Source organism: Hypanus sabinus, chromosome 6 (genome assembly GCF_030144855.1).
Source record: "Hypanus sabinus isolate sHypSab1 chromosome 6, sHypSab1.hap1, whole genome shotgun sequence".
NCBI classification, from domain to species: Eukaryota; Metazoa; Chordata; class Chondrichthyes; order Myliobatiformes; family Dasyatidae; genus Hypanus; species Hypanus sabinus.
In genome coordinates, this window is record NC_082711.1 from 121509937 (window position 1) to 121531451 (window position 21515).

Genomic DNA, 21515 nt, shown 5'->3' on the forward strand with positions numbered 1-21515 from the left:
AAGAAAAAGTTTAGCAGATGCTTATGCTGCTGAAACCTGTTGAGTCAAAGCAAACAGTCTCCCGACTCTAATACTACACCACTCCAACAATGGCCACTGTGCTTGCTGCACCTTGTTTTTATTTGACTTTTCTAAAATGTCTTGAGCTCCAATTGGCCGCTGTTCAAGCTCCGAAGTCTTTGGCACCCTGGAGTTCTTATATACATTTGTTTTAGAGGATTTTTTTTTTGTCTTCTGCATTAGTTTTTCAGTGGAAAGGAATACATTTTTGATTTCCAAGCATTCATTTTCCAAAAAAATAAAATGCCAGAGATATTTTTGTATTTCATTAGAGTAACATAATAAATAATAGACCACTTTTCATATAAAAGCTTGATGACTTTAAAGGTACGATTAAACAAAGATAATAAACAGGATGCTAGTGATCCTAAACTGATTCACTAAGAGACACGCGTGGAAGAAATCAAATTGGGCGTAGGAAAACTAAACTGGAAGGTGAGGGTGTGGAATATGTGGCCATTTATCTTTCAAATCCTCAATTCTTACACCATGGCAGGAGAGAGCATAGCAACAAGACACAAGGTGGCCATCCTGCATCAGCAAGGTTTCTCCCAAGCAGAAATTTTGCAGCAGACAGGAGTTTCAAAATGTGCTGTCCAAACTCTTCTGAAGAAGCACAAATAAACAGGCAACATTGAGGACCAGAAACACAGTGGTTGCCCACGGAAACTGAGTGCAGCAGAGGAGAGATGCAGCACACTGACATCCCTTCTAAATTGGGAGGTTCCACACTGCAGTCAGCTCTGAATTCACAGAAACCACTGGAAATCAAGTACACCACTCTACAGTCCGAAGTCTTGTCAGAAACGGTCTTTATGGAAGAGTTGCTGCCAAAAAGCTATGCCTCTGAAGTGAAAACAATGCCCAGAGACTCACCTACACACAGAAACACAGGACTTGGGTATTGAACCCCAAAATGCAGGTTTGGGGCTGCATTTCTGCCAAAAGAGTTGGTGATCTGGTCAAAATTAATGAAATCCTCAATGCTGAGAAGTAAAAACAGATTTTCAACCATTATGGAGGTGTCTAATTGGTCCCAACTTTATTCTGCACCAGGACAATGACCCAAAACACACAATAGTTTATAAAGAACTATCTTCAATGAAAAGAACAAAGAGTTCTTCAACAGATGGTATAGCCTCCAAAGCCCTGATGTCAATGTCATCGAGGCTGTCTGGAATTACCTGGAGAGATATAAGCAAGCGAGACAGCCAAAATCTGCAGAAGAACTGTGGTAAGTTCTCCAAGATGCCTGGAACAACCTACCAGCTGATTCACTTGTAATCAGCAGTGTACCCAAGTTTTAAAGGCAAATGGTGGTCGCAGAAAATTTTGATTTTATTGAGTTTTTTTTTACTGCTTACTGTTCTTTATAGCATTTACTGATATTTAGAAACTTTTCAATTAATTTTGAAAGCACCTTCACTATACAGAATTTTTTTATGTGCACAAGACTTTTGCTCAGTACTGTACATTTTGATAAAGAATGGTGGCTACGTAAATACATAATTAAGTAGCAGACAAGTTCCTATTCTGAGAATAAAATGATTATCCACAGGTCTAAAAGCAAATCTAAATTTCTATTATTAACAATGGGTGCATACTAGAACCAGTGAAGTTTCTGAAACTTGGGTGTCATTGCTGAAGTTCTTTCTATATCCTTGCTGTTGTCTATGTTGCCCTGTTACCACATCAGCACAATCCTATTTACTAGTTATGAGTGTTCTCTATTGTTTCCTCTACAACATTGATTAGGCTTAGAATATCTCCACTACTCAAATGTGACAATTGAAATCTCATCCCAACACTGTGCCATATACTGTACATACTGGCTGATAATCTCAGAATTACACGGGATGATCTGCTTTCAGCTTAGTTAGATCCTGATGATCCTTTAATCCAAACACTCTTTGGAAGTTAAGAATGAGGCATTAAGTGCAGTGCTTACAATGATTTTATTTGGTGTTACAGGAGCAAAGAAAATAATGGGAGCAGCGTGGCAAGAGACAAAGAGGGAAAGAGTACCAGGAAAACAGAGTGAACAAAGGTGGTCTGGCCTACTTATACCAGACTACTGATAACAGTAAATTTGATTGGAATTCCAGCAGATTACAGTTAACCAATTAAATAGCCAATAAAAATGCCAACAAGCATGTTAAACTACAAGAACAATAACAATTCTGCAGCCCAATCCAGCAGAATTCATGCTCATCTTAGTTACAGATCATTATGTACAACTTGCTAATTTTCTGAAAGCATAACAATATAGCTGAAACTCTCAATCTGCTTAATTCTGCAGACAGTTAAAGGCTGTCATTGGTCCTGTGCATTGCGTATACTTTCAGCTCTAAACTAGTTACAAGAGTGGACCACTTGGTGCCCACATCCAGCTGCACTTCTCGGTAAGATGAATCATTTTAAAACTCTGAATTGCTAATCATAGGCTGGCTTGGGAACAGTCAGTGCTTAAAAATGGGGAAAGGAAATACGATACAAATCCACTAGTACATGAAGAAACCGTTTTATCACAAAGTTACACAAGTAAATTTACCGATTTACTCTATACTTAGGTTTTGTTAAGATCATAAGACATGGGAGCAGAATTATGCCATTCAGTCTAGTCCCTTTCGCTGTTTCCTCATGGTTATTTTATTATCCCTCTCAACCCCATTCTCCCACCTTCTCCCCTTAATCTTGGATGCCCTGACTAATCAAGAACTTACCAACCTCCACCTTAAATATATGCAATGACTTGGCGTCCACTGCCTTCTGAGGCAAAGAATTCCACAGATGCCCCACTATCTGGTAAAAGAAATTCCTCCTCATGCTTTCCCAATGGACTTGCCTCGATTCTGATGTTGTGTCTGAGGGTCCTTGACTCACTCATTATAAAAACATCTTCTCCACGTCCACCTATATTCAATAGGCTTCAATGAGCTCCTCCTCATTCTTCTGAACTTCAGAGAGTACAGCTCAGAGCCAAACACTTCTCATATATTAACCCATAAATGATGGGCAACTGACTCACTGCACCATCCTCAAGAACCCCAAAAAGTTCAGAACAGTATATAGGGTGAGATAAAGCTCACAGAAGCACCTCTGATGTACCTAGTTGAATTGTTCACACAATGACCCTCATTCTGGGTCTCCATCCTCGCAGTGACAGCAGCTGTTCCTGGCCCCGTGAACTAAAATTGTTTTCATCCAGACTGAAACAAGAGAAAATTTAGCTGATTACACCAATGACAATCACAACAAAATGTTTAATATTGCAAAGATTATGAGATATTTCATCTTTTAAAATGAGTGATCCTACTGATATTTTGTTATATTAAATAACAACTTAAATACTCAGCAGGAGCACTGGAATTCGTGCTGGGTTGGAAGCTGGTCCCTGCTGGCCAGCTCCATCTCTAGTGCTGCTCTCCAGTGTTCAGTCCCTGGAAAGCAAGCTAGATCTCCTTTGTCTGTGGATATCTAGTGTGAAACAGGCTGATCTGCTGTCTGGTTGCACTTGCATAAAAATAACTCCAGGAAAACATCTCAGGCACCTTCAATTGTTAGGTCATACCACTCAAGGAGCTGTGCTAACATTATTTTGTCACTGTACTGCATACTGCATATTGCATCTTGGCAGCGGAATATGGTTTCAGTTAGCATGACAAACTTGAACTGGGTACTCACTCTATCATCTTCAGGTTTTCACACTTCTGTATGAGGGTGCGAAATAGCTCAATAGACTCATCAGTAAATGAGTTAGACTTAAGGATCAATGTGTGCAGTGACTGGACTGCAATGAGAGCAGAGACAAGATGTTTTGTGCATAAATCAGTGAGATTATTCTTCCAGAACCTGTGAATCAGAAAGGAAATGAGGCATTACCCAGCATTCATTTACACCATCACTATTTCTCATTGTCGGACACTTGGTTAGTACAAACAATTGTGACTCGTGACTTACTGCAGCTTTTGTATTTTGGAATTCCAGTTCCTCAGCCCCTTGCACAACAATTCCATGCCCTTGTCTCCCAGTTCATTACCGCCGAGGTCCAGAACAGTCAGTGAGCAGCTTTTCCTGATCATGGAAGCGATATCAGGGGCACAAGACACAGTGAGCCCAACAGCCCAAAGTCTGGGGATGAGAGATATAAAAGGAAGCTAAAGAGTTGTCAGTGCAGATGCACAGAGGTTATGAAAAAGAATTAGTAATAATTACCATGAAATTAGTATTAGAAACTATCCAGAGATATTTATCAGGAGTGCTATGTTCACAGAGCCCTTAGCATGGTCAATGAACCTTCCCATCCATCCAACAATCGCTTTGACCCCCTACCATCAGGCAGGAAGTACGTAGCATTAAGACGTGGACTGCTAGGAAGACGAACAGCTTCTTCCCCAAGCTGTGAGACAATGGAACTCCTGGCCACCACCTAGGTCTCATCAGAATCAGATTTAATATCACCGGCACATATCGTAAAATCTGTTAACTTTATGGCAGCAGTACATGATAAAAAATATAGAGAAAAAAATTAATATAACTATGCCTATTAAATAGTTAAGTTAAAATAAGTAGTGGAAAATAACAGAAATAAAAAAAAGCAGTGAGGTAGTGTTCATGGGTTCAATGTCAGTTTAGAAATTGGATAGCAGAGGAGCAGAAGCAATTGCTGAATCACAGTGTGTGCCTTCATGTTGTAAATGCCCCTTATGACTTGTGGTAATATTACTTTATGTTTTGTATGAGAATTCTATGGACTGTGTTATGCACCATGGCCCGGAGGAACATTGCTTTGTTGCGTGGTATACATGTAGAGTTGAATAACAATAAACCTGAACTAGTGTTAACACTGATCCATGTCCTGCAATCAGTGAGATCATTTCAGAGACTAGTACTTACCGAAGTTCCTCTAGATTTTGGTCCACTTTTGTCAGCGCGCCAGACAGTCTTTTCATTCCAGAATCTCCCAAATTATTGTTGCTCAGATTCAGCGCTCTTAGTGACTGGTACGTACTGAGAGTGGAAGCAAGATCCTCTGTGCAGCAAGCTGAGAGATTGTTATCGTCCAGCCTGACCATCAGGGGTTGCGAGGGAAGGAGAAGCCAGAAAGTAAGAGTACGGAGAAGTTTACGGAGACAGAGTGGCAGGGGGGTGTAGAGAGTCCAGAGTTAATAATAGATCTTTGGTGCTGGAGAACCAACAAATTACAAAAAGACATACTCAGTGGCCATTTTATTTGGTACAGGAGTGAAACTCATTGGGATCTTCTGCTGCTATAGCCCACATTCATCAAGATCCAATGTGTTGTGTGTCCAGAGATGATCTTCTGCAAACCACTGTAGTCATGTGTGGTTACTAATGTTACTGTCACCGTCCTGTCAGCTTGAACTGGTCTGGCCATTCTCCTCTGACCTCTCTCATTAACAATGAAAACATGAGGAAATCTGCAGATGCTGGAAATTCAAGCAACGCACACAAAATGCTGGTGGAACGCAGCAGGCCAGGCAGCATCTATAGGAAGAAGCACTGTCCACATTTCAGGCTGAGACCCTTTGTCAGGACTAACTGAAAGAAAGTAAGAGATTTTAAAGTAGGAGGGGGAGGGGGAAATCCAAAATGATCGGAGAAGACAGGAGGGGGTGGGGTGAAGTTAAGAGATTGGCAAAAGAGATACAGAGCCGGATAAGGGAAAGGATCATGGGATGGGAGGCCTAGGGAGAAGGAAAGGGGGAGGGGAGCACCAGAAGGAGACGGAGAACAGGCAAAGAGGGATGGGCAGAGAGAGAAAGAAAAGGGGGGGAAATAAATAAGTCAGGGTTGGGGTAAGAAGGGGAGGAGGGGCATTAATGGAAGTTAGAGAAGTCAATGTTCATGCCATCAGGTTGCATCCTACCCAGACTGAATACAAGGTGTTGTTCCACAAACCTGAGCATGGCTTCATCTTGACAGTAGAGGAGACCATGGATAGACATATCAGAATGGGAATGGGACGTGGAATTAAAATGTGGGAGATCCTGCTTTCCCTGGCGGACAGAGCGCAGGTGTTCAGCAAACTGGTCTCCCAGTCTGCGTTGGGTCTCATCAATGTATAAAAGGCCACACCGGGAGCACTGGACCCAGTATACCACACCAGTCAACTGCAGGTAAAGTGTCGTCTCTCCTGGAAGGACTGTCCGGGGCCCTGAATGGTGGTGAGGGAGAAGTGTAAGGGCAGGTGTAGCACTTGTTCCACTTACAAGGATAAGTGCCAGGAGGGAGATCGGTGGGAAGGGATGGGGGGGAATGAATGGACAAGGGAGTTGTGTAGGGAGTGATCCCTGTGGAAAGCAGAAAGGGGGAGAGGGAAGGATGTGCTTGGTAGTGGGATCCCGTTGGAGGTGGCGAAAGTTACGGAGAATTATACGTTGGACCTGGAGGCTGGTGGAGTGGTAGGTGAGGACAAGGGGAACCCTATCCCGAGAGGGTGGTGGGCGGATGGGGTGAGGGCAGCTGTGCAGGAAATGGGAGAGATGTGTTTGAGAGCAGAGTTGATGGTGGAGGAAGGGAAGCCCCTTTGTTTAACAAAAGGAAGGCATCTCCTTCATCCTGGAATGAAAAGTCTCACCCTGAGAGCAGATGGAGACGGAGGAATTGCGAGAAGGGGATGGCATTTTTGCAAGAGACGGTGGGAAGAGGGATAGTCCAGGTAGCACTTATCCTTGTAAGCAGAACAAGTGCTCCCTCACCACCATTCAGGGCCCCAGACAGTCCTTCCAAGTGAGGCGACACTTCAACTGTGAGTTGGCTGGTGTGGTATACTGCGTCCAGTGCTCCCGATGTGGCCTTTTATATTTTGGTGAGACCTAATGCAGACTGAGAGACCGATCCACTGAACACCTACGCTCTGTCCACCAGAGAAAGCAGGATCTCCCAATGGCTACCCATTTTAATTCCACATCCCATTCCCATTCTGATATGTCTATCCATGGCTTCCTCTATCATCAAGATGAAGCCACACTCAGGTTAGAAGAACACCACCTTATATTCCATCTGGTTAGCCTCTAACCTGATGGCATCAACATTGACTTCTCTAACTTCCGTTAATGTCCCTCCTCCCTTTCTTACCCCATCCGATTTATTTATTTCCCCCCTCCTTTACTTTCTCTCTCTGCCCACCACTCTTTGCCTGTTCTCCATCTCCCTCTGGTGCTCCACCCCCCTTTTCTTTCTCTCTAGGCCTCCCAACCCATGATCCTTTCCCTTCTCCAGCTCTGTGTCCCTTTTGCCAATCAACTTTCTAGCTCTTAGCTTCACCCCAACCCCTCCTATCTTCTCCTATCATTTCAGATTTCCCTCTCCCCCTCCTACTTTCAAATCTTTTACTATCTTTTCTTTCAGTTAGTCCTGACAAAGGGTCTCAGCCCGAAATGTGGACAGTGCTTCTTCCGATAGATGCTGCCTGGCCTGCTGCTTTCCACCAGCATTTTGTGTGTGTTCCTCGTTAACAAGGTGTTTCTGAGCACAGAACTGCCACTCGCCACATATTTCCATTTCCTGCAGCATTCTCTGTGAACTTGAGAGACTTGTGTGTGAAAATCCCAGGAGACCAGTAGTTTCTGAATACCCAAACCACACTGTTTGGCACCAACACTCAATCCACAACCAAAATTCACTTAGACCATATTTCAGATCGCTGGCTAAGTATGTAAGTATGGGCTCCCTCACCTCTGCCCTTCTGACCCTCAACTAGGCCCCTCCCCTGGGGCTTGTTGCAAGCCGCCGGGGAGAGAGAGAGAGAGATGCTCTGCCTTCCTGATGATCGGCTCCGAGTCTTCTCGCCGGCTGAGTTCGAACAAATAAACTGGTAAACGGTTAAAGTAAAGTCTAGTGTGTGGTGTGGTTATTTGGTCCGGCAAATTTAAGTTTATATTTGATGACATGACTCAGATCCCACATAGCGAACGTTTCCCTGGGCTGAGTAAGCAACCAAGAGTTTGAATTGAACACAACTGAGTGGTAGGGCGCCCCGAGATGTTTTACTTCTGGCCACTCCTTGTGTCTGGTCAGGTATTCTTCCCCTTGCCCTTGAGGAACCTGCACCTTGACGGGATCCAACTAACCACCTGGACCAGGAGAATGAGGTAAGCAGTTGTTTTCCTGAGTATTAAAGTCTGCAGGTGCTGAAGAATTAGACAACAGGTCTTTGGCCTGGTCGATTAAGCTGTATAATTGAGTCGACTTAACTAATTTGACAATGGCAAGGAAAAGGCAGCTGGCCTATTAGGAGGGGGCAGCAACCCGGTAATTAGATAAGGGGGTAATCGACCTGGTTATTTCTAACTGACTCGGTGGGCCAGTGACAGGCAGTGGCATGGTAAATTGAAGTAACTAAATGGGCAACAGACGGTTGACCAGTATATTGACCGGGACAGGCGTTTAGCCAAACAGAGGGAAAAGGGCCTCCCCTGCAGTCTATCTGGATGTTAAGTGCAGCACTAATAAAGAAGCTGGGGAATGGTGTGTGGCCACCGGGGGAAATTGCGATATAACCTCTTGTGAACAAGCAATAAATTTAATTTGCAGTAAAAAGTGGAAATTATTGATTAAAGAATGGAAAGGTAAAGCTGATACCAAATGAAATAATACTTAACTGGCCAGTTGGAGGAACAAAGCATGTGATAAAGGGGTATTGAGGTATGTACAACGTTTGTACATCAGAAGGAAATCCCAAGAGTTGGGAAACATTAAAAGCCGAGTGCGAATGGGTAGATAGAAGAAAAAGAGAATGAGAGAAACAAAGAAAACAGGCAAAGGCTGATATGGACAGTCAGGAAAGTTTAGATTGGCAGTGCTGCGCATGAGATCTAGGGCAAATATGGGATCCCAAACCCACATCTGGCATAGCGACCCTATTTGAGGATAGTGACCGCGATGAGGATTAGGCACTCACCGTAACCCCCACCTTATCAGGGGCCTAGTGTACCCAATGCTCCTGAAGCCCCATCCTCTCAGTACTTAGATACCGTGGCCACTTGGGTAAACAGCAGCGAAGGGAAGGGGAGGCTCTCTATACCCTGAGATCCAGGAAGGGAATACCAAGGATTATTCCGAGACAGTGGGGGAAGTATCCAATAAAACCATGCACCCTGGAAGTCTCAAGAAACGATAATGATCATGAATCAGGCCCCAGATAGGAAAAGAAAAAAAACAGCACAGTTTCCTCAGTATGTCCACAGTATAATGTCTAACGTACAAATGCTTAATGCGACCCTGCAAGGTTTATTTGGTCTCTGCTGCATGATTCTCTCAGCTGATGAGTAGCAGAAATGGAAGGCAGAGTTAAGATACCAAACCTATCAGGAGTTACAGGCGGGAAACTAAAATCAGAATGAACAGACAGACCAGATTATTCAAGCCTTGGAGAGGGCTCTCCAGCAACCTGTAAATATCACTAAAGTACTTGAATGCAAACCTAAGCTTGGGAAATCAGTACCAGATCATCAGGGGTGATTTGCGGCCTGCTATGGCACTTTTTCAGGAGACCAAGCCTTTAATAATGGGAATCCATCCTCCCAGTTTAATGCCTTACTGCTCCAACGCTTACCAACTAAGTTAGCCAAAGCGATTAAGGCAGGGGTCTCAAGATGGCGCTTATGGAGTGAAGCGCTTTTAGGCTTTGTTCCAAACCTTTTACATTTTTCTAACCTACAAACACCCCCTAATTGATGTTTTTATACCTATTCTAAAGGGGTTTAAACATATTTAATTTTTTCAACTGTTTAAATCATTTTCAACTCGCTGAAATGTCTAAAGCAAAGGAATCGAAACAGACGAAAGAACCAGTAACTGTAGAAGCAATTGCGAATCTTATGGACTACAGACTTGGAAAACTGGAGAGTAAATTAACCGCAAAGCTCGCTACGTTTGATGAAATGTTAAAGACATTCGATGCAAAACTTCAAGCACTTACACTGGAGTCACAAAAACAACAAGCAAGTATTTTAGTTCTTGAAGAAGCCGCTCACAAGAGAGATCGTATAATCGAAACTTTGCAACAACAGCAAACTTCGACTTCTCAACAGATGGATCGTTATAAATCTAAAATTAGTGATCTTGAAAACCGCTCTCGAAGACAAAATATTTGGTTAATTGGGATTCCAGAAAAATTTGAGAGTGGCGATCTCACTGTTTTCTTCTCTGTTTTTAATGGATGTCTTTGGTTCAGAAGTACTGGATTCCTTTCCAATAATCGACCGTGCACATCACATTTCCTGTTTTCATTCAGATTCAAGTTTGAAAGCACGACAAGTAAATCTCCGGATCCATTATCCTCATACCAAAGAGCGTTTGATTCGGGCTGCACGGAAAAAGGGTATGATCAGCTTTCAAGATTTTAAATTCCGTATTCTGGAAGACTACAGTCCCAAAGTTTTAAGGGCAAGAATGGCTTTTAAATCGGTTATGTCGGAAATCCACCAGAAAGGCTACAAGCAAGTGTTGTTATTTCCAGCACACTTGAGAGTTACTCTCGAAGACGGAACTTATCGGCTGTTCAAATCTCCAGCAGATGCTCAAAATTTTCTGGAAGAATAACATTTTATCGGGCTGACTAATGTAATAATTAGTTTATAGATTTGGATCTTTTATAGAATGATGTTTCTTTTTTATGTATGACTTACATGTATTTTTTTATACATGGTAAAAGTTCGTTTTTGGTTTATTCTGATTTTGTTATTTTTTCATATTATTAATCTGTTAGTTTTGAAAATAACTTATTAGGGTTTATTTTAAAAGTTTACACACACTTTTTTATATTTTTAACGCTTAAATATTAAGATTTTTAAAAAACAGAATGTGGTTTCTTCTTCCCGAAAGGCTTTTGTGCTTGGAACATCACATCCGTTTTGATGTGCTTGAATAAGTTTTAAACTCTCTTTTAAGACACTAATTCAGTATTATTCATTTATGGGTTTTATCATTTTATTTTTTTATAAATCCTTTTGTTTTATATATATATATATATATATAATACTGATTTTATATTTTAATTTTTGTTATACCAACCCTTTCTTATAATATGGGTGGTTTGTATCTTTTATTCAACTATTTTTGAGTTGCCGTCTTGAGACATGAGGATAATTTTAGTGTTAGATTGCTTGCTTGCCTCTTTTTGGCTTTTTTCCTGGGGTTTTGAGGGTGGAGGGAGGGGGATTTTTCTTCTTTCTTTTCTTTTGGCTTGCTTTATGCTTAGTTTTACTGCATGGGCTTATATGAAACTACAAAAATGGTTGCAGCGCCGTGACTTCCGGTTCCTCCTTGAACCTACTTCCCTCTTCTGGATTCATGAGTTCATCTTTTTTTTTAACCTTATGTGTTAATTGTAATAAATATTGTCAATATGGATAAGGTTTTTAATTTTGTTTCTTGGAATACTAATGATTTAAATCATCCGATCAAACGGAAAAAAATATTCAAAGTATTCCATAGAATGAATGCTAATGTTATCTTTGTACAAGAGACTCATGTAAGGAAGGTGGATAGTCAACGCTTTTTTATGTTTTAGAAGGGCCAACAATATCACTCAAATTCTCAAGCCAAAGTAAGAGGCGTTTCCATTTTTATAGATTCATCAACCTCTTTTATACATCATGAAACAATCTCAGACCCACAAGGCAGATTTTTGTTTATTACTGGTCTACTTTTCAATCAAAAAGTTGTTTTAGTTAATGCTTATGCTCCAAACACTGATTGTCCTGAATTTTTTAAGTGTCTATTTACATCCTTTCCCAATTTGAATCAATACAGACAGATAATGGGTGGGGATTTTAACTGTTGTTTAAACCCTTCGATGGATAGATCCAAGCCCATCCAAGTTCTCCCGAATAAATCGGCTTCTCTTATCAACTCTTTTATGAATGATTCAGCAATTTTTGAAATTTGGTGTTTTTTACACACTGATGACAAAGAGTTTTCATACTTTTCTCATGTTTATCATAATTACTCAAGAATTGATTATTTTTTCATTGACCACTGTTTACTTACAGATGTTATCGATTGTAAATATGACTCTATTACCATTTCTGATCATGCACCTTTGAAGTTATCTATTAAGATAATGGATTCATGTACCAATGCTAAGTCTTGGAGGTTTAACTCTATTTTATTGCAGGACTTAGACTTTGTCAATTTTATTAAACAACAAATTGATTTGTTTTTCTCAATAAATTCTACAGCAGAGATCTCTAGTGGAATCTTATGGGACACTTTTAAGGCATATATTCGTGGACAGATTATTTCATATTCTGCTGGAGTTAGGAAATGAACTAATTCTAAAATATTAACATTGGTTGATAAAATCAAAGCAATTGATAAGATTTATTCAGTGACCCCCAGCAAAGAACTTTATAAAGAAAGAGTGGAACTTCAAATGCAGCATAGTTTGTTATTATCCTCTTCGATTGAAAATCAGTTAATTAAATCTAGAACTCAGTTCTATGTATATAGAGATAAGTCTGGTAAATTACTGGCTAATCAATTGAAAACTGCTTCGACTAAACGACAGATTGCTAGGATTCGTAAACAAGATGGCACTCTGACGATTGACCATAAAGAGATAAATAAAGCCTTTCAAGATTTTTATAATTCCTTATACCAATCAGAATTTACTGAGGATTCTTCTATAATAAATGAATTTTTAAGGAAATTGAATATTCCAAAATTAACAGTAGAGGATTGTGTATTTTTAGATACACCTATCACAGAAACTGAAATAAAAAAGGCTATTCTTTCAATGAATTCCGGTAAAGCTTCTGGTCCAGATGGTTATTCTGCAGAATTTTTAAAATCTTTTTCCTCTATACTTTCTCCTTGGCTTTGAAAAATTTTTAAAGATGCGTTAATTATAGGCAAATTGCCACAATCTTTTTATGAAGTCTCTATTTCTTTAATTCTTAAAAAAGATAAAGACCCTACTGAATGTGCATCCTATCCGCCTATATCCTTACTGAATACGGATTTTAAGATTTTTAGTAAAATTTTGGCTACTAGATTAGAAAATATATTACCTCGAATTATTTCTGAAGATCAGACTGGATTTATTAAAAATCGCTATTCATCTTTTAACATTAGAAAATTAATTAATATTATTTATACTCCTTCACCCAAAATACCAGAATGTGTTATTTCTTTAGATGCTGAAAAAGCATTTGATAGAGTTGAATGGTCATATTTATTTAATACGATGCAGCATTTTAATTTTAGTTCAAAATTTATATCATGGATTAAATTAATATACCATAAACCTTTAGCTTCGGTTTTTACCAATAATCAAAGATCTCCTTTTTTTCAGTTATTCCGTGGTACAAGGTAAGGTTGTCCTTTAAGTCCTTTACTATTTGACATCGCTTTAGAACCTTTGGCTATAGCCATTCGTGAATCACCTAATATTTTGGGTATTACTCGTGGGGAGGGGACATATAAATTATCATTATATGCTGATGATTTGTTATTATACATATCTGATTCCTGCTATTTTGTCCTTGCTTGCTCAGTTTAGTAACGTTTCTGGTTATAAATTGAATTATAATAAGAGCGAATTATTTCCATTAAATATGCAAGTTCCAATTTATAAACATTTACCATTTAAAGTTGTTACAGATTATTTTACATATTTAGGTATTAAAATTACTAAAAAAACATAAAGATTTATTTACAGCTAACTTTTTACCCTTAATTGACCAAATTAAGCAACTTGCTATTAGGTGGTCTCCACTATCTTTGTCATTGGTTGGTAGAGTTAATGCTATTAAGATGATGATATTACCTAAATTCTTATATTTATTTCAAGCATTACCAATTTTTATTCCTAAATCTTTTTTTGATATTATTGACTCCAAACTATCTTCCTAAAATGGCAGAATAAAAATCCTAGACTAGGCAAAAAATATTTACAGAAGCCTAAGACGGAGGGTGGTTTGGCTTTGCCAAACTTGAGATTTTACTATTGGGCAGTTAATATACGATATTTAATATTTTGGACACAAGAACTGACTGCAGTTGCCTGCCCACAATGGGTAAATTTGGAATGTAAATCTGTACAAGACTTTTCACTGTTTTCAATCTTAGGATTTTCACTTCCTTTTTCCTTATCTAAACTGAATAAACAAATATCTAATCCTACAGTTAAATACACATTGTGAATTTGGTTTCAATTCCATAAATTTTTTGGTTTGAATAAGTTTATTTTATCATGCCCTATAATATCTAACTATTTCTTTCGGCCCTCTTTTATGGATCAAGCTTTTCTTTTATGGAAAACAAAAGGTATAACATGTTTTCGTGATTTGTTTTTGGATGATAGCGTTATGTCCTTTGAACAGCTATCTAATAAATATAATTTACCTAAAACCCATTTTTTTAGATATTTGCAAGTTAGAAATTTTTTGTATAATGAGTTACAGTCTTTTCCGAAATTATGTCCATTGGACATTACGGAAAGAATTCTTGCTCTGAATCCTTGTCAAAAGAGTTTAGCAGCTGTCATTTATAATATGATCATGAAAATACAGCCAGATGTATCAGAAAAAATTAAGAAGGAATGGGAAGAAGAACTGCATTGTCTTATATCCACTGAGCAGTGGGAGAAAATTTTACTATTAGTCAATTCGTCCTCTATTTGTGCTAAACATGCCCTAATACAATTTAAGGTTGTACATAGAGCTCATATGTCTAAGGATAAACTTGCTTGATTTTATTCTCATGTTAATCCAACCTGTGACAGATGTCATTCTGATGTTGCCTCCTTGACCCATATGTTTTGGTCTTGCCCTTGTTTACAAAATTACTGGAAGGATATTTTCAGTACTATTTCAAGAGTTCTGAATATTAATTTCCAACCGCATCCTTTTACTGCAATTTTTGGTTTGCCAATGGTGGATAATAGTCGTTTATCCACTTCATCTCGACGAATGATTGCATTTGTTACGTTAATGGCTAGAAGATCTATTTTATTGAATTGGAAAGAAATTAATCCTCCAACTATATTTCAGTGGCTTTCTCAAACTGTCTCTTGTTTGAGCTTAGAAAAAATTAGAAGCGTTGTTTTTGATCCTTCAGTTAAATTTGAAGAAACTTGGAGGCCATTTATTCAACATTTTCGTATGAGTTAAATTGTCTTTTCCTAAACCTGACTTTTATTATCCTTAATTATTTGGATGGAGGTTCGGAGTTATTGGCGCTACTGTATGTATTTAACATTATGCAATGGCCCACGTTGGTTAGTGATCTTTTTTCCCTCTTTTTTTTGTTTTTTTTTCTTTTTGTTTCTTTTGTTCATAAGTACTATGAGTTTGGGAGGCCATATATATTGACTATTATACATTTGAATGTCTACTTAAACTATCAATTATGTATTCTCAAACACTTTTTATTCATGTTTCATTTATGTTTGTTTAAAAATTAATAAAAAGATTTAAAAAACAGAAAGAACGATTAAGGCAAATAATATGGATTGGCCTGACAATGACCAAAGTCAAATGCGACAAACTTTGACATATTTCTGGGACCTTGCTTTTGAACCCCCATCAACCCCGAAGGGAACTAATATTAAGGTGAATATGTTCAGTGGAAAGAAGGACGCGAGCCGGCTATATCTGGGGATCAGAAATGGGAACCGAAGCATAGAACGCACATATTCACTTAACCAGCCTCAGCAGGTGGAATTCCAGGGTGAGGTTTAGTATACAGCCACCACCAGTCTAGGGTGTAAACCCAGCCTAAAGGTGACTACCCCATGATTGAGCCTGGAGATTTTGTCCTGATCAAGAACTGGGATGGAGAGAAACTCGGACCTCAGTGGAGAGGACCACACCCACCAAGACTGATTCTAAATACTTCACAACAACCAAGGAAGGAAAAATCTTTGAACTCCACAGTGACAAGCAGAAAAAGAAAGAAGCAGTGAAGAAAGTGATTGCGTCAATGACCGTTAGCAAAGATATCAGTGCCCTCTTTCCTGATGTCCTAAACTGTATGCAGACAGACAATTTGGAGTTGAAGAAGCTGGTGTACCTCTATCTAATGAACTATGCAAACAGCCAACCAGATATGGCAATTACAGCTGTCAAGACTATTGTTAAGGACTGTAAAGATCCCAATCCACTTATCAGAGCGCTGGGCGTGAGAACAATAGGCTGCATCCGTGTGGATAAAATTACTGAGTACTTGTGTGAGCCCCTGCGAAAATCTCTAAAGGATGAAGACCTTGTGTACGAAAAGCTGCTGCTGTCTGTGTAGCCACGCTACATGACATCAATGCACAGCTGGTGGAAGATCAGGAATTTCTGGACACTCTAAAGGATCTGATGTCTGACTCTAATCCAACAGTTGTTGCAAATGCTGTGGCTGCTCTGTTGGAGATTGCAGAATCTCATCCAAACAGCAACTTATTAGCCCTCAATTTTCAGATAATCAACAAGCTTTAACAGCCTTAAATGAATGTACTGAATGGGGCCAGATATTTATCCTTGATTGTTAGACCAAGAATAGCCCAAAGGATGAACGAGAAGCTCAAAGCATCTGTGAGCATGTGACACCATGTTTATCTCACGCCAACTCAGCTGTTGGCTGCAAAGGTTCTGATGAAATTCATGGAAATGCTTTCAAAGGACTTGGCACTTTGTTGAAGGAACTGGCTCTCCCACTGGTAACATTATTGTCTGCAGAACCAGAACTCCAATATGTTGCCCTCCAGAGTATCAACCTCATTAATACGGAAAAGGTCTGAGATTCTTAAGCATTAAACAAAGGTTTTCTTTGTAAAATACAATGATCCAATATATGTGAAACTGGAAAAACTGGATATTATGATTCGACTGGCTTCTCAAGCTAACATTGTACAGGTTTTGGCAGAATTGAAGGAGTATGCCACTGAAGGAAATGCTGACTTTGTATGAAAACCTGTGCGTGCAATTCGACGATGTGCAATTAAAGTTCAGCAATCAGCAGAACGCTGTGTGAGTATGCTACTTGACCTCATTCAGAGAAAAGTAAACTACGTCCTCTAAGAAGCTATTGTAGTAAAAAAGGACATTTTCTGTAAACACCAAACAAGTATTAAAGGGTTACTGCAACACTTTGTGAAAATCTGGATTCACTGGATGAACCAGAAGCAAGAGCAGCAAAGATATGAATAGTTGAAGAGTATGCAGAAAGAACTGACAATGCTGATGAGCTATTAGAGAGGCTCCTGGAAGGATTTCATGATGACAGCACACGGGTTCAACTACAACTTTTGATTGCTATTGTGAAGCTATTCTAAAAAAACACTGACTGAGACACAAGAACTGGTGCAGTAAGTTCTAAGTTTGGCAACACAAGATCCTGACAGCCCTGACTCAAAAGACCGTGGTTATATACTGGTATCTACTTTCTATAGATCCAGTGGCAGCAAAAGAAGTTGTATTGGCAGAAAACCCTCCGATTTCAGAAGAAACTGATCTTATTGAGGCAACGCACTTTGATGAATTAATCTGCCATATTGGAACACTGGCCCCTGTGTACCATAAGCCACCCAGTGCATTTGTAGAGGGGCAATCTCGGAGGATACATCAAGCAGACTGCAAACATGTTATTGAAGGAACTGAGTAGGAGGACTCCCTTGGACTAAAGGAAAATGTATTGGTTGATAGTGGCGTTTTGCATTTTGTAAGTCTGATTGGATTAATTTTGATTTTTGCCTGTATCCTATAGCGTCTTTGGCCATGTTTTGTATCATGTTGTAGAAGCAACAATCTGTTCTGTAAAGTTATCATGTAATGATAAAAAAGAGGGAATGATTAAATTTTAAGGGAATTGGGGGGCATAAGAAATGAATCTCTGTTCTGGTAAGTAGCGGGTTAAAATTAAGTGCCAGCTTGTGTATGCTTTGTTCTGTGAAAAGTTGCAGAAACTGTCGTTGACTGAAAAAAACTGCCTTCAGTTTGTTTAGATTAACGACTCACAGCTGTACCTTTGGGAATGATCTGTGGTCTGTATACACACAAGCTGCATACATCATGCCTTATGTTTTCACATCACTGATCTAGGTTCCCTCGTTTGTTTAGAGAAGACACACTGATAAGGAAAAAAATCTATCTGTAATTAAAACCTTGATTTAGTAGACTCTTTAATCTTTTGCTCTAACTCACTTGGCTGAAATATCTGTTCAACTAAGTGATTCTGTTTTTCACCTGTTCTATAAATTGTCACGTTTCCCAGTGTTAGACAGAAAGCTCGTTGCGAGCCGCTGGGGGGAGAGAGAATGATGCTGTCTTCCTGATGATTGGCTCCCAGTCTTCTCGCTGGCTGAGTTCGAACTGTTATGAATGCACCACAGCTCTGAGGGGCCGAAGGGGTGGGGGAGCCCCCTCCTTTGTGAGAATCGCAAGAGCATTATTGGGTTGGCTCAGAGGACCCAGGAACTGACTGACTTTTATATTTCCATCGGACAATAAATTATCCCCTAGACAAACGATCCAGCTATTTCTTATTGATGATTATTATTACACCCGCGCTTTTAGATTGAGTATTGATGACGTATATTATCTGAATGTTTGTATTAATCTTATTTTTGTGCCCCTTTATAAATAAAGACTTTTAAAAATAGTACCATCAGACTTCAACGGACCTCTCTATCTTTGCTGGTAAATAATCCAGTTACGGGAATTCATAACAGAACAAATAAACTGGTAAAAGGTTAAAGTAAAGACGAGTGTGTGGTGTAGTTATTTGGTCCAGCCAATTTAAGTTTACACGCCGACCTAAGTCTCCTGCCTGACTGCACGCTGACCCGGCCCTGTACCTGACCGCACACCAGCCTGGTCCCCTACCTGACCGCACAGCAATCCGAATGTCTACCTAACCGCACACCAGCCCGGTCCTCTACCTGACCGCACAGCGATCCGACCGTCTACCTGACTGCACAGCGATCCGATCGTCTACCTGACCTCACAGCGACCCGGTCGTCTGCCTGACCTCACACCGACCCGGTCGTCTGCCTGACCGCACACTGACCTGGTCATCTGCCTGACTGCACACTACTCCAGTCATGTACTTGACTGTACATACATGCATACAAAACAATTACGTATACAATTTTAGTGTTTGGGCAATATACTCCCTCACTTGCCCTCATATTGCTTGTACATTGCGATAGAGATGCAACAAAGATTTTTACTCCCTCATGTTGTGAGATGGATGTGAAAAAAAAATCCTATATAAACCTTAAATCTTCCTTTCTCTGATATTTGGTCTGAACAACAACGGAACTTCTTGACCTGCATGCTTTTATGCACTGAATTGCCACATGATTGTCAGATTAGATACCTGAGTTAGCAAGCAGGTGTACCTAATAAAGTGGCCACTGAACGTACGACGGCAGGATCTGGTACTCACTCCAATTTCTTGACGTTTCGCAGACACCTGGGCAGTTGTTGCACTCCTGTGTCACCCAATTTATTACTCCCCAGAGACAGAGTTGTCAGTGACTGATTTATACTGAGAGCCGAGGAAAGATCCTCAACACAAGCATCGGTGAGACCATTGGCTTTCAGGCTGAAAATCAGGAAGGAGACAGGTGAAGGGACAAGGAAGACAATGTGCAGTAATCAAATATACAGTTCATATCAACAGAATTTCACAGCATCTGTCACATACCTCAGTTTCTGTATTTTACAGCCAGGATTCTTCAAAGTCACAGACAGATATTTCATCCCGGAATTTCCCAGTTTGTTGTTACTCAGTTCCAGCACCAACAGTGACCGATTTTCACTGAGAGCAGAGGCAAGGTCCTCAATACAAGAAGCTGTGAGATCATTAGCACCTAGTCTGAAGAGTCAGTCACAGATATAAAAAGGCCGATGAGAAAAGGCAAAGGATTCCACATAAATTCCATGAGTTTTCTAATAACCATGTCATTGACTATTAGTACTTAATCACAATACAAATATTGAACCATAGTTCACAATACCAACATCTCCAATGATTGTAAGAACATTCCTCAAACTGTTACTTACTGCAGTTCCTCTATTTTACATTGACGATCCTTTAGTACACCAGACAGTAATTTTGTTCCTGAATCTCCTAGTTTATTGTTCCATAATCTAAACAAAGACATTGAAAAAGAATCTGAATGAAATCCTAGATCTGTTACGGTTTCCCCTGTTGCATGATATAGGTTACAGCAAACATGCCAGCGTATTTATGTCTTTTTCTTTTGTCATTCTATCTGACTTCCTAGATATTGGGTGCCACAGTAGCATAGTAGCTAGTGTGACGCAATTACAGCTTGGTGCGTTGCAGAGTGGGAGTCAATTCCAGCACCGTCTACAATGAGTTTCTACATTCTCCATGTGACAACATGAGTTTCTTTTGGATGCTCCAGTTTCTTCCCACAGTCCAAAGATGCACTGGTTAGTAGATAATAGGTCATTTTAAATGGTCCAGTCATTAGAGTAAGGTTAAATAGGTGGGTTGTTGGGCAAAGGCGGCTCATTAGGCCAAAGAACCTTTTCCACATTGTATTTCCAAATAAATAAATATTTAGGATTCAGAGTAGCTGCTTACTGAACGTGCTATATGAACTTTCTACAAGTCCCTCAACTTCATCTCATTTCCAGATGACTGGATTTATCTTCCTTCAGCTCAATGACTAATAATGTCATTGAAACCTACTTGGATTTCCTGGAGGAGATGGGGGAAATTTACATGAATTACATGATAGCACAACAAGAGCTGAAGAAATTCCTTTCCAACCCTTTCAACATCTCCTCACCCAGCTTTAAAGTTTTCTCTCCTCTCATCACAAAGCTTCTTTGATTGCAGACCAAGAAGCTACTGGGTTGTAATGTATCATTGGTGCTTCAAGTCAGCTGCTAAATCAGATATCCTACAGATCACACTGTAAACATTTTACATGTATCAAATTTCAAAGCAAAGTATGAGTTGGCAAATTGTGCAAAGGTGCTAATTTCAGAAGAAGGAGGGGTGACATTGAAACATATCAAATGGTAAAAGACCTTGATAGAGTACCTTGATAGAGCCTTGAAGAAGACGTTTTCTACGGTGGGAGAGTCTAAGACCAAAGGACATAGCCTCAGAATAGTGAGGTGTCCTTTCAGATCGGAGATGAGGAGGAATTTCTTTGGCCAGAAGGTGGCGAATAAGTGAAGCGTTTTGCCACAGGCAGTTGTGGAGGCCAAGTCTTTATGTAAATTGAAGGCAGATGGTTGGTTGGGGCATAAGAGGATATGGGGAGAAGGCAGGGGACTGGGACTGAGAGAAAAATTGGATCAGCAGAGCAGACTCGATGGGCCGAATGGCCTAAATCTGCTCCTATCTGAGACTGAAGCCTCCATCAATCAGAGCTGACCATGGATATTGCATCTTAGCTGTCCAGGTACTCAAGTCTAGGCAGTATAATATGGAGAGCAAGCCGTTGCCCA

General features: G+C 39.9%; 1 protein-coding gene across 11 annotated transcripts in view; it reads right to left on the reverse strand.

Moving 5' to 3' along the window:
* Nucleotides 1-1996: 1996 nt before the first annotated feature.
* The window catches only part of LOC132395802 (NACHT, LRR and PYD domains-containing protein 3-like), a 99533-nt gene continuing 80014 nt past the window's right edge, over nt 1997-21515 (reverse strand). For 6 of the 11 annotated variants that reach the window (XM_059972859.1, XM_059972863.1, XM_059972861.1 and 3 more), the window contains 7 exons: nt 20088-20174; nt 19729-19899; nt 19468-19626; nt 4957-5127; nt 4021-4191; nt 3745-3912; nt 1997-3269 (listed from right to left, as the gene is read on the reverse strand). In XM_059972859.1, coding sequence (XP_059828842.1) covers nt 3182-3269; nt 3745-3912; nt 4021-4191; nt 4957-5127; nt 19468-19626; nt 19729-19899; nt 20088-20174 — 1015 coding nt within the window. In that variant the 3' untranslated portion in view covers nt 1997-3181. Of the gene's footprint in view, nt 3270-3744; nt 3913-4020; nt 4192-4275; nt 4490-4956; nt 5128-7493; nt 10394-19448; nt 19627-19728; nt 19900-20087; nt 20175-21515 lie in introns of those variants that run through there. The other 5 variants (XM_059972864.1, XM_059972865.1, XR_009512746.1 and 2 more) reach the window with 5 other exon arrangements.